General features: G+C 39.5%; 1 protein-coding gene across 3 annotated transcripts in view; it reads left to right on the forward strand.

The window, feature by feature from the left end:
* The window catches only part of DDX46 (DEAD-box helicase 46), a 62,200-nt gene that overhangs the window by 22,061 nt on the left and 27,421 nt on the right, over positions 1-12,718 (forward strand). For all 3 annotated transcript variants that reach the window (XR_013827625.1, XM_079916985.1, XM_079916986.1), the window contains exons 14-15: positions 10,869-11,033; positions 12,091-12,253. Coding sequence is in view for 2 of the 3 variants with exons in the window: in XM_079916985.1 (XP_079773111.1) it covers positions 10,869-11,033; positions 12,091-12,253 (328 nt within the window). In the remaining variant the exon portion in view is untranslated. The remainder of the gene's footprint in view (positions 1-10,868; positions 11,034-12,090; positions 12,254-12,718) is intronic.

The raw sequence follows: 12,718 nt of genomic DNA on the forward strand, positions 1-12,718 counted from the left end.
TTTAGTTGTGGCATGTGGGGTCTAGTTCCCTGACCAGGGATTGAACCCGGGCCTTCTGCATTGGGAGTGTGGAGTCTTAGCCACTGGACCACCAGAGAAGTCCCTCCATTGGTTTTCTTGAGAAATTCAATGTTACTCAGTTATTAACCTTTTGTATTTAATTTGTACTTTTTGTCTTGAAACTTTTTGGATCTTTATCCGAATGTTCTATGTCATTTAGGCTTGTTTTCTTCAACTAGTGTCCTGACTACTTCGTGTGTTCTTTCCGTCTAGAAACTCAAATCCTTCCGTTTTGAGAAATTTTCTTGAATTACTTTTTGATAATTTCCTTCTCTTTGTTTTCTGGAACTCTTATTATTTGAATGTTGGACCTTTTGGACTCATCCTTTCATTTTCCTAATTTTTCTTAAGTATTTTGCATCTCTATCATTTTGCCGTACTAGGAGATTTCCTAAACTCACAGCTTTCAACCTTTCTGTTGAATTTTTAAATTCTGCTTTCATAGTTTTAATTTCTAAATGTTCTTTTCTTTTCTCTGAATTTTAATTTTAAATGGCATCCTGTTCTTGTCTCATAGATACAGAAATTTCTTAAGTTTCCCTGGATATTGATAGTTTTTTGAAATTTTCATCTCCTTGCATAGTCTCTTTCTCACTTCTTGCTTCTTTTTTTTTTTTTTTTCCTGTGTTTGCCAGTACATTTGAAAGCTTTAGGTTAAACAGATTCAGGAACACTAAAATAGTCTTACATTTGTTAAAGAAATCAACTTTTAATTTTCCTACAAGGAAAACACAAGTTCCTGACTATTTTTCACTAGGAAGTTGTACCAGACATTCAAGGAGTAAATAATTATGTTCCTAATCATACTTTATTTCAAAGTATAAAAAAGAGGGAATACTCATCAATTTATAAGGTCATTATAATCTTTTACTTTTAAAAGAGCTCTGTTAAGGTCTAATTATATACCATAGAACTCACTTTGTTAAAGTGTGTAATAAAATGGGTTTTAGTACACATACAGGTTTTTTCAGCCATCACCACAATTCAGTTTTAGAAGATTTCTTTCACCAGAAAAATGTCTTGTGCCTGTCTGCATTCATTTCCTATTTCCACCTCAGCCCGAGGCAGCCACTAATTTGCTTTCTATCTTAAAAGATTTGCCTTTTCTGGACATTTCATATAAATGGAATCTTACAGGGAGTTCCCTAGTGGTCCAGTGGTTAGGACTCGGTGCTTTCACTGCCGTAGTCCGGGTTCAGTCCCTGGTCAGGGAACTAAGATCCCGCAAGCCGTGCTGTTGGGGGTGGAGGGGGTGGAGAATCATACAGTATACATCTAGCTTGTATTTATTTCACTTATCATATGTGTTTGAGCTCCATTGGTGTCCTAGCATTTGTCAGTACTTTATTCCTTTAATTGCTCAGTAATTAATATTCCGTCATATGAATATATGTCATATTTTGTTTCTCCATTAGCCAGCTGATGAACGTTTGGATTATTTCCATGATTAGGAATAATGCTGCTAGGAACATTTGTATACAAGTGTTTGTATGGACATACTTCTTCGTATATTTTGAATAGATTACCTAGGAGTAGAATTCCTGATTGTATGGTAATTTATTTATTTATTTTAGGCGAGGAAAGCCTCAAATAGAAGAAAGCCACTTTTTTTTTACATCTTTATTGGAGTATAATTGCTTTACAATGGTGTGTTAGTTTCTGCTTTATAACAAAGTGAATCAGTTATACATATACATATGTCCCCATATCTCTTCCCTCTTGCGTCTCCCTCCCTCCCATCCCCCCATCCCACCCCTCTAGGTGGTCACAAAGCACCGAGCTGATCTCCCTGTGCCATGCGGTTGCTTCCCACTAGCTATCTGTTTTACGTTTGGTAGTGTATATATGTCCATGCCACTCTCTCACTTTGTCCCAACTTACCCTTCCCCCTCCCCATATCCTCAAGTCCATTCTCTATCAGGTCTGTGTCTTTATTCCCATCTTGCCCCTAGGTTCCACATGACCATTTTTCTTTTTTCTTAGATTCCATATATATGTGTTAGCATACGGTATTTGTCTTTCTCTTTCTGACTTACTTCACTCTGTATGACAGACTCTAGGTCCATCCACCTCATTACAAATAGCTCAATTTCGTTTCTTTTTATGGCTGAGTAATATTCCATTGTATATATGTGCCACATCTTCTTTATCCATTCATCCGATGATGGACGCTTAGGTTGTTTCCATCTTCTGGCTATTGTAAATAGAGCTGCAATGAACATTTTGGTACATGACTCTTTTTGAATTATGTTTTTCTCAGGGTATATGCACAGTAGTGGGATTGCTGGGTCATATGGTAGTTCTATTTGTAGTTTTTTAAGGAACCTCCATACTGTTCTCCATAGTGGCTGTACCAATTCACATTCCCACCAGCAGTGCAAGAGTGTTCCCTTTTCTCCACACCCTGTCCAGCATTTATTGTTTCTAGATTTTTTGATGATGGCCATTCTGGCTGGTGTGAGATGATATCTCATTGTAGGTTTGATTTGCATTTCTCTAATGATTAATGATGTTGAGCATTTCTTCATGTGTTTGTTGGCAGTCTGTATATCTTCTTTGGAGAAATGTCTGTTTAGGTCTTCTGCCCATTTTTGGATTGGGTTGTTTGTTTTTTTGTTATTGAGCTGCATGAGCTGCTTGTAAATTTTGGAGATTAATCCTTTGTCAGTTGCTTCATTTGCAAATATTTTCTCCCATTCTGAGGGTTGTCTTTTGGTCTTGTTTATGGTTTCCTTTGCTGTGCAAAAGCTTTGAAGTTTCATTAGGTCCCATTTGTTTATTTTTGTTTTTATTTGCATTTCTCTAGGAGGTGGGTCAAAAAGGATCTTGCTGTGATTTATGTCATAGAGTGTTCTGCCTATGTTTTCCTCTAAGAGTTTGATAGTTTCTGGCCTTACATTTAGGTCTTTAATCCACTTTGAGCTTATTTTTGTGTATGGTGTTAGGGAGTGTTCTAATCTCATACTTTTACATGTACCTGTCCAGTTTTCCCAGCACCACTTATTGAAGACGCTGTCCTTTTGCCACTGTACATTCCTGCCTCCTTTATCAAAGATAAGGTGACCATATGTGCCTGGGTTTATCTCTGGGCTTTCTATCCTGTTCCAGTTATCTATCTTTCTGTTTTTGTGCCAGTACCATACTGTCTTGATTACTTCAGCTTTGTAGTATAGTCTGAAGTCAGGGAGCCTGGTACCCCCAACTCAGTTCATTTTTTGTTCTCAAGATTGCTTTGGCTATTCCGGGTCTTTTGTGTTTCCATACAAATTGTGAAATTTTTTGTTCTAGTTCTGTGAAAAATGCCAGTGGTAGTTTGATAGGGATTGCATTGAATCTGTAGATTGCTTTGGGTAGTAGAGTCATTTTCACAGTGTTGATTTTTCCTATCCAAGAACATGGTATATCTCTCCATCTATTTGTATCATCTTTAATTTCTTTCATCAGTGTCTTATAATTTTCTGCATACAGGTCTTTTGTCTCCTTAAGTAGGTTTATTCCTAGATATTTTATTATTTTTGTTGCAATGTAAATGGGAGTGTTTTCTTGATTTCACTTTCAGATTTTTCATCATCAGTGTATAGGAATGCCAGAGATTTCTGTGCATTAATTTTGTATCCTGCTACTTTACCAAATTCATTGATTAGCTCTAGTAGTTTTCTGGTAGCATCTTTAGGATTCTCTATGTATAGTATCATGTCATCTGCAAACAGTGACAGCTTTACTTCTTCTTTTCTGATTTGGATTCCTTTTATTTCCTTTTCTTGTCTGATTGCTGTGGCTAAAACTTCCAAAACTATGTTGAATAAGAGTGGTGAGAGTGGGTAACCTTGTCTTGTTCCTGATCTTAGTGGAAATGCTTTCAGTGTTTCACCATTGAGGATGATGTTGGCTGTGGGTTTGTCATATATGGCCTTTATTATGTTGAGGAAAGTTCCCTCTATGCCTACTTTCTGCAGGGTTTTTATCATAAATGGGTGTTGAATTTTGTTGAAAGCTTTCTCTGCATCTATTGAGATGACCATATGGTTTTTCTCCTTCAATTTGTTAATATGGTGTATCACATTGATTGATTTGCGTATACTGAAGAATCCTTGCATTCCTGGAATATACCCCACCTCATCATGGTGTATGATGCTGTTGGATTCTGTTTGCTAGTATTTTGTTGAGGATTTTTGCATCTATGTTCATCAGTGATATTGGCCTGTAGTTTTCTTTCTTTGTGACATCATTCTCTGGTTTTGGTATCAGGGTGATGGTGGCCTCGTAGAATGAGTTTGGGAGTGTTCCTCCCTCTGCTCTATTTTGGAAGAGTTTGAGAAGGATAGGTGTTAGCTCTTCTCTAAATGTTTGATAGAATTCGCCTGTGAAGCCATCTGGTCCTGGGCTTTTGCTTGTTGGAAGATTTTTAATCACAGTTTCAATTTCAGTGCTTGTGATTGGTCTGTTCATATTTTCTATTTCTTCCTGATTCAGTCTTGGCAGGTTGTGCATTTCTAAGAATTTGTCCATTTCTTCCAGGTTGTCCATTTTATTGGCATAGAGTTGCTTGTAGTAATCTCTCATGATCTTTTTTATTTCTGCAGTGTCAGTTGTTACTTCTTTTTCATTTCTAATTCTATTGATTTGAGTCTTCTTCCTTTTTTTCTTGATGAGTCTGGCTAATGGTTTATCAATTTTGTTTATCTTCTCAAAGAACCAGCTTTTAGTTTTATTGATCTTTGCTATCATTTCCTTCATTTCTTTTTCATTTATTTCTGATCTGATCTTTATGATTTCTTTCCTTCTGCTAACTTTGGGTTTTTTTGTTCTTCTTTCTCTAATTGCTTTAGGTGCAAGGTTAGGTTGTTTATTCGAGATGTTTCCTGTTTCTTAAGGTAGGATTGTATTGCTCTAAACTTCCCTCTTAGAACTGCTTTTGCTGCATCCCATAGATTTTGGGACGTCGTGTCTCCATTGTCATTTGTTTCTAGGTATTTTTGGATTTCCTCTTTGATTTCTTCAGTGATCACTTCGTTACTAAGTAGTGTATTGTTTAGCCTCCGTGTGTTTGTATATTTTACAGATCTTTTTCTGTAATTGATATCTAGTCTCACAGCATTGTGGTCGGAAAAGATACTTGATACAATTTCAGTTTTCTTAAATTTACCAAGGCTTGATTTGTGACCCAAGATATGATATATCCTGGAGAATGTTCCATGAGCACTTGAGAAAAATGTGTATTCTGTTGTGTTTGGATGGAATGTCCTATAAATATCAATTGAGTCCATCTTGTTTAACGTATCATTTAAAGCTTGTGTTTCCTTATTTATTTTCATTTTGGATGATCTGTCCATTGGTGAAAGTGGGGTGTTAAAGTCCCCGACTATGACTGTGTTACTGTCGATTTCCCCTTTTATGGCTGTTAGCATTTGCTTTATGTATTGAGGTGCTCCTGTGTTGGGTGCATAAATATTTACAATTGTTATATCTTCTTCTTGGATCGATCCCTTGATCATTATGTAGTGTCCTTCTTTGTCTCTTCTAATAGTCTTTATTTTAAAGTCTATTTTGTTTGATATGAGAATTGCTACTCCAGCTTTCTTTTGATTTCCATTTGCATGGAATATCTTTTTCCATCCCCTCACTTTCAATCTGTATGTGTCTCTAGGTCTGAAGTGGGTCTCTTGTAGACAGCATATATATGGGTCTTGTTTTTGTATCCTTTCAGCCAGTCTGTATCTTTTGGTGGGAGCATTAATCCATTTACATTTAAGGTAATTATTGATATGTATGTTCCTATTCCCATTTTCTTAATTGTTTTGGGTTTGGTATTGTAGGTCTTTTCCTTCTCTTGTGTTTCTTGCCTAGAGAAGGTCCTTTAGCATTTGTTGTAAAGCTGGTTTTATGGTGCTGAACTCTCTCAGCTTTTGCTTGTCTGTAAAGGTTTTAATTTCTCCATCAAATCTGAATGAGATTCTTGCTGGGTAGAGTAATCTTGGTTGTATGTTTTCCTCCTTCATCACTTTAAATATGTCCTGCCAGTCCCTTCTGGCTTGCAGAGTTTCTGCTGAAAAATCAGCTGTTAACCTTACGGGGATTCCCTTGTGTGTTATTTGTTGTTTTTCCCTTGCTACTTTTAACATGTTTTCTTTGTATTTAATTTTTGACAGTTTGATTAATATGTGTCTTGGCGTGTTTCTCCTTGGATTTACCCTGTATGGGACTCTCTGTGCTTACTGGACTTGATTAACTATTTCCTTTCCCATGTTAGGGAAGTTTTCAACTATAATCTCTTCAAATATTTTCTCAGTCCCTTTCTTTTTCTATTCTTCTTCTGGAGCCCCTATGATTCGAATGTTGGTGCGTTTAATGTTGTCCCAGAGGTCTCTGAGACTGTCCTCAGTTCTTTTCATTCATTTTTCTTCATTCTGCTCTGCAGTAGTTATTTCCACTATTTTATCTTCCAGGTCACTTATCCTTTCTTCTGCCTCAGTTATTCTGCTATTGATCCCTTCTAGAGTATTTTTAATTTCATTTATTGTGTTGTTCATCGTTGCTTGTTTTATCTTTAGTTCTTCTAAGTCCTTGTTAAATCTTTCTTTCATTTTCTCTTTTCTGTTTCCATGATTTTGGATCATCTTTACTATCATTATTCTGAAATGTTTTTCAGGTAGACTGCCTATTTCCTCTTCATTTGTTAGGTCTGGTGGGTTTTTATCTTGCTCCTTCATCTGCTGTGTGTTTTTCTGTCTTCTCATTTTGCTTATCTTACTGTGTTTGGGGTCTCCTGTTTGCAGGCTGCAGGTTCGTAGTTCCTGTTGTTTTTGGTGTCTGTCCCCAGTGGCTAAAGATGGTTCAGTGGGCTGTGTAGGCTTCCTGGTGGAGGGGACTAGTGCCTGTGTTCTGGTGGATGAGGCTGGATCTTGTCTTTCTGTTGGGCAGCTCCATGTCTGGTGGTGTGTTTTGGGGTGTCTGTGGACTTACTATGATTTTAGGCAGCCTCTCTGCTAATGGGTGGGGGTTGTGTTCCTGTCTTGCTAGTTGTTTGGCATAGGGTGTCCAGCACTGTAGCTTGCTGGTCGTTGAGTGAAGCTGGGTGTTGGTGTTGAGATGCAGATCCCTGGGAGGTTTTTGCCGTTTGATATTACATGGAGCTGGGAGGTCTCTTGTGGACCAGTGTCCTGAAGTTGGCTGTCCCACCTCAGAGGCACAGCACTGAATTCTGGCTGCAGCACCAAGAGCCTTTCATCCACACGACTCAGAATAAAAGGGAGAAAAAGTAGAAAGAAAGGAAGGGAGGGAGGGAGGGAGGAAGGAAAAGAAAAGATAAAATAAAAAAGTAAGATAAAGTAAAAGTTATTAAAATAAAAAATAATTATTAAGAAAAAAAGTTTTTTAAAAGTAAAAAAAAAACAAACGGACGGATAGAACCCTAGGACAAATGGTGAAAGCAAAGCTATATAGACAAAATCTCACACAGAAGTATACACACTCACAAAAAGAGGAAAAGGGGAAAAAATAATAAATCTTGCTCTCAAAGTCCACCTCAATTTGGGATGATTCCTTGTCTATTCATGTATTCCACAGATGCAGGGTATATCAAGTTGATTGTGGAGATTTAATCCGCTGCTCCTAAGGCAGCTGGGAGACATTCCCTTTCTCTTCTTTGTTTGCACAGCTCCTGGGGGGCTCACCTTTGGATTTGGCCCCGCCTCTGCATGTAGGGTGGAGTGCGTCTGTTCTTCGCTCAGACAGGATGGGGTTAAAGGAGCCGCTGATCTGGGGGCTCTGGCTTACTCAGGCCGGGGGGAGGGAGGGGTACGGAATGCGGGGCAAGCCTGCGGCAGCAGAGGCCAACATAACGTTGCAGCAGTGTGAGGCGCGCCGTGCGTTCTCCTGGGGAAGTTGTCCCTGGATCCCGGGACCCTGGCAGTGGCGGGCTGCACAGGCTCCCCGGAAGGGAGGTGTGGATAGTGACCTGTGCTCGCACACAGGCTTCTTGGTGGCGGCAGCAACAGCCTTAGTGTCTCATGCCCGTCTCTGGGGTCCGTGCTGTTAGCCGCGAGTCGCGCCTGTCTCTGGAGCTCCTTTAAGTGGCGCTCTTAATCCCCCCTCCTCGCGCACCGGGAAACAAAGAGGGAAGAAAAGTCTCTTGCCTCTTCGGCAGGTCCAGACTTTTCCCCGGACTCCGTCCCGGCTAGCCGTGGCGCACTAGCCCCTTCAGGCTGTGTTCACGCCGCTAGTCCTCTCCCTGCAGTCCTCTCCCTATGCTCCGACCGAAGCCCGAGCCTCAGCTCCCAGCCTTGCCCGCCCCGGCGGGTGAGCAGACTAGCCTCTCGGGCTAGTGAGTGCCGGTCGGCAGCGATCCTCTGTGCGGGAATCTCTCCGCTTTGCCCTCCGCACCCCTGTGGCTGCACTCTCCTCCGTGGCCCCGAAGCTTTCCCCCTTCGCCACCCGCAGTCTCCGCCCGTGAAGGGGCTTCCTAGCATGTGGAAACCTTTCCTTCTTCACAGGCCCCTCCCACTGGTGCAGGTCCCGTCCCTATTTTTTTGTCTCTATTTATTCTTTTGCCCTACCCAGGTACGTGGGGAGTTTCTTGCCTTTTGGGAGGTCTGAGGTCTTCTGCCAGTGTTCAGTAGGTGTTCTGTAGGAGTTGTTCCACGTGTAGATGTATTTCTGATGTATCTGTGGGGAGGAAGGTGATCTCCATGTCTTACTCTTCCGCCATCTTCCCCACCCCTGTATGGTAATTTATGTTTAACTTTCTAAGAAACTGTCAAACTTTTCCATAGTAGCTATTCCATTTTTTAGGCCAATATAATATCGATACAGAAATCAAACGTTATGTTACAGTTTTATGTACAATGATGCAAAACCCCTAAAAAAATATATTAAGGAACCAAATACAGCAATGTTTAAAATAGATCATTAGTCATATCGAAGTTAGTATCCTTTGGATGTAAGGCTGGTTTAACATTAGAAAAATCAAGTAATGTAGTCCACCCTGTTACCAGAATAGAGGGAAAAACCATAGTATTATCTCAAATAATGTAGAAAAGCATTTGATAAAATTTCACTGATGGTTTAAAAATTCAGCACACTAGGACTAGTAGGGAGCTACCAGAATAAGCCTGTAGCAAACCTTACACCTAATGGTGCAACTTTGAAGCTTTTAACATAAGAAAGAAAATTAGGTAGTGAATACTCACTCAACACTTTGCTGGAGGTCCTAGCACAGTAAGCAAGAAAAAGGTATAATATTTAGAAAGGAAGAAACAAGTGTTATCTGCAGATGATATGACTATCTTTGTAGAAGACTCAAAATAATCTACAGATAAATTTTTAGAATTGATAAAGAGAGTAGTAAAATTTCTGGACACAAAGTCAGTAAAGAAAGGTCATTTGCAGTTCTTTTCCCAGTAAGTTAGAAAATGTACTTTAGAAATCATGTAAGTTACAAAAGCTTGAAAAAATAAACTTGACAAAGATGTGTAATATGTATCTGGAGAAAACTGTGCAACTTTACTGGAAAACATTAAAGAGAGCTTAACTCTGAAATTTATGTAAAGACCAAGTGGTAAAGAGCAATCCTCCTGAAGAAGAGAAACAGGATAGGGTATAAGAGAAGCCACTTGTTGAAAGTCTAGTTCATTCCCATTTTAGGATTTAGTTTTCTTGGGTCTGCTAAGTCAGGTACCACTTAATCAAAATGTTGTTGCTATCGTGTCCTGTCTTATTTTCTTGGTCTTTGTTGGTTTGTGTAATTTTTTAAAACAATCCCTGTATTGTTACATTTTACAGCGTTTTTCAAGGGAAGAGAAGTAAGTGTGTGCTGTCAACACTGAAACATTTTTAACTGAAAATACTGGCATAAGTTTTAAAGCCATCAATTTGGCTGCAGGGTGGAGAATAGATTTCAGATTGGACAGGAGTAAAGGCAGGAAAACCTGGTAGGAGACAATTGAAATAATCCAGATGAGAGATGGTTGAGGTTTGGACCAGGAGCCCAGCATTTCCACATGCCTTGGGTACGGCAGCCCCTTTCACAGATATCACATCATCTTTGATTGGAGTAGAAATGTGGTCCTGTGTATTCCTGGCAAGACCTTTACCCTTTCCAGTTTCCGACCACTCACCCGTCTCTCTTGAAACCATCAGTAATAATTTTATTCATTATGTCTTTTTTTTCTTGTTTATGCCATAAGAATCCTAGAACTCCCTGATTCCTCCAGGGCTCTTTAGACACTGAGGTAGTTAATTGGTACCTGTATCCCACTCCCTCAACAGTGTGTCCACCATCATTGTTCTTTTTTTTCCTGTAGCTCTTATCACCATTTGTAACATAATATATTTGTTTGTCCATCCTCATTAGAATATAAGCTCTATTAAGACAAGTTTTTCTCTATTTTTATTGCATATTCCAAGCACTTAGAACAATGCCTGGCACATAATGGTTGCTCAGTAAAAATGTGTTGAATAATTGGAGGAAAACAGAAATATCAGTGAGGAATAGGTGCATTGTAGGTTTAGTATGAAGATCAAGACTACTGAATTTGTTGATGGATTGGGTGTGGGATGAGTAAGAGAGAGAGTAGTTACGGATGGCTCCTAGATTTTTGGCATAAACCAAAATGACTAGAGTTGCCATATCTTGAGAGGGGGAAACTATAAGAGGAGCAAATTTTAGGGTAAAATCAATTATAATATTCTAAGGTAACACATTTAAAAGTCACTGAATAGATGTTTTCAAAAGTTCCTTCTACTTGGTTTTACCATCCTACAGTTTTTGGAGACTACACTCACCATGCTTATTTGTAATGTTTTCTCAGGTTATGCGCATTGTGGATAATGTTCGTCCTGACCGACAGACAGTTATGTTTTCAGCTACTTTCCCCAGAGCTATGGAGGCCTTGGCTCGCAGAATCCTGAGTAAACCCATTGAAGTGCAGGTTGGAGGCAGAAGTGTGGTTTGCTCAGATGTGGAGCAACAAGTGGTGCGTACAGTCCTTAGGAAACCCCCAGTTCCCTGTATGTTTAGGCACTGTGTCATCCTTTTGGGATCGTTGTCATGTAGGCAGATAATTTCTAAAATTAAATAGTACGTATCAACTGCAGCCTTTAACATTTTACGAAATATATATATATATATATTTTAAATTTTATTTATTCATTTATTTCTGCATTGGGTCTTCATTGCTGCATGCAGGCTTTCTCTAGTTGTGGTGAGTGGGGGCTACTCTTTGTTGCGGTGCATGGGCTTCTCATTGTGGTGGTTTCTCTCGTGGAGCACGGGCTCTAGGCGTGCGGGCTTCAGTAGTTGTGGCTCACGTGCTCTAGTGCGCAGGCTCAGTAGTTGTGGTACATGGGCTTAGTTGCTCCACAGCATGTGGGATCTTTCTGGACCAGGGCTCAAACCCGTGTCCGCTGCATTGGCAGACAGATGCTTAACCACTGTGCCACCAGGAAAGCCCTACCAAGAATTTGCTCTTCCATGGAACTGTCTGTTTAAATGCTCTTTTAGTTTTTTTCACCAGAATTGGTAGGCTGGTGATAAAATGTCACATACCTATGTTATTCTTTGGTTAATAGGATGTGAAGTTAAGAGTCAGAGAGAGGGGCTTACCTGGTGGCACAGTGGTTGAGAGTCCGCCTGCCAGTGCAGGGGACGCGGGTTCGTGCCCCGGTCTGGGAAGATCCCACATGCTGCGGAGCGGCTGGGCCCGTGAGCCATGGCCGCTGAGCCTGCGCGTCCGGAGCCTGTGCTCCGCAACGGGAGAGGCCACAACAATGAGAGACCCATGTACCGCAAAAATTAAAAAAAAGAGAGAGAGAACAGATGATCATCTGTCCACATTTGTAAGCCTCTTAGTCTCTGAAAGTTACAATTTTTTTTTTGGTCTTAGTGGTTTATCAATTAAAATCAACATTTTCCTACCCCTTCCTAAAGTTATAGGAAGATGTTTATTTATTTGCCACAAATAAAATGAATATTTTTGTTCATGAAATGTATTTGGGTTTTTACTCCATTAACTTGGTACAATGTGTTTTCAGATTGTAATTGAAGAAGAAAAGAAATTCTTGAAGCTACTTGAACTTCTAGGCCATTATCAAGAATCAGGATCTGTCATTATATTTGTGGATAAGCAGGAACATGCTGATGGTCTTCTGAAAGATTTAATGAGAGCTTCTTACCCTTGCATGTCTCTTCATGGAGGTAACGTTTAATGAAGTCTCTGTTAAGTACTTAACTTAGCCAAGCACTGTGCTGTGTATTTCCTTTGTCTCTAATTTAGCAGTAAATTTTATGTCATCCATGTCATTTTTCATTCACAACAGTTCTGTGGGGGTGGGTAAGCATTATTTTATTTCATCTTAGCGATAAAGAAAATAAGACAACAACATATTGGTTTGATCAAATTCCATAACCATTAATCAGCTAAGGAGGAATTGAACTTAAATTTTTTTTTTCAGCCCAAACCCCCAATATTTATTTACAAGTTATTTATATGTACAACTAATGTAATATGCTCTTTATAAACATTAACACACAAATAAGAAATTAAAAAACACAAAAATTAGAAATATTCTAGTATTTTCTTCCCACTCCCCCAACGTATCATATCACACCCACCCTATGTTACCTCTCCCCCCCCCACCCCCTCACCCTGCACCATCACTT

This window comes from Stenella coeruleoalba (genome assembly GCF_951394435.1).
Source record: "Stenella coeruleoalba genome assembly, chromosome: 3".
Classification (NCBI taxonomy): Eukaryota; Metazoa; Chordata; class Mammalia; order Artiodactyla; family Delphinidae; genus Stenella; species Stenella coeruleoalba.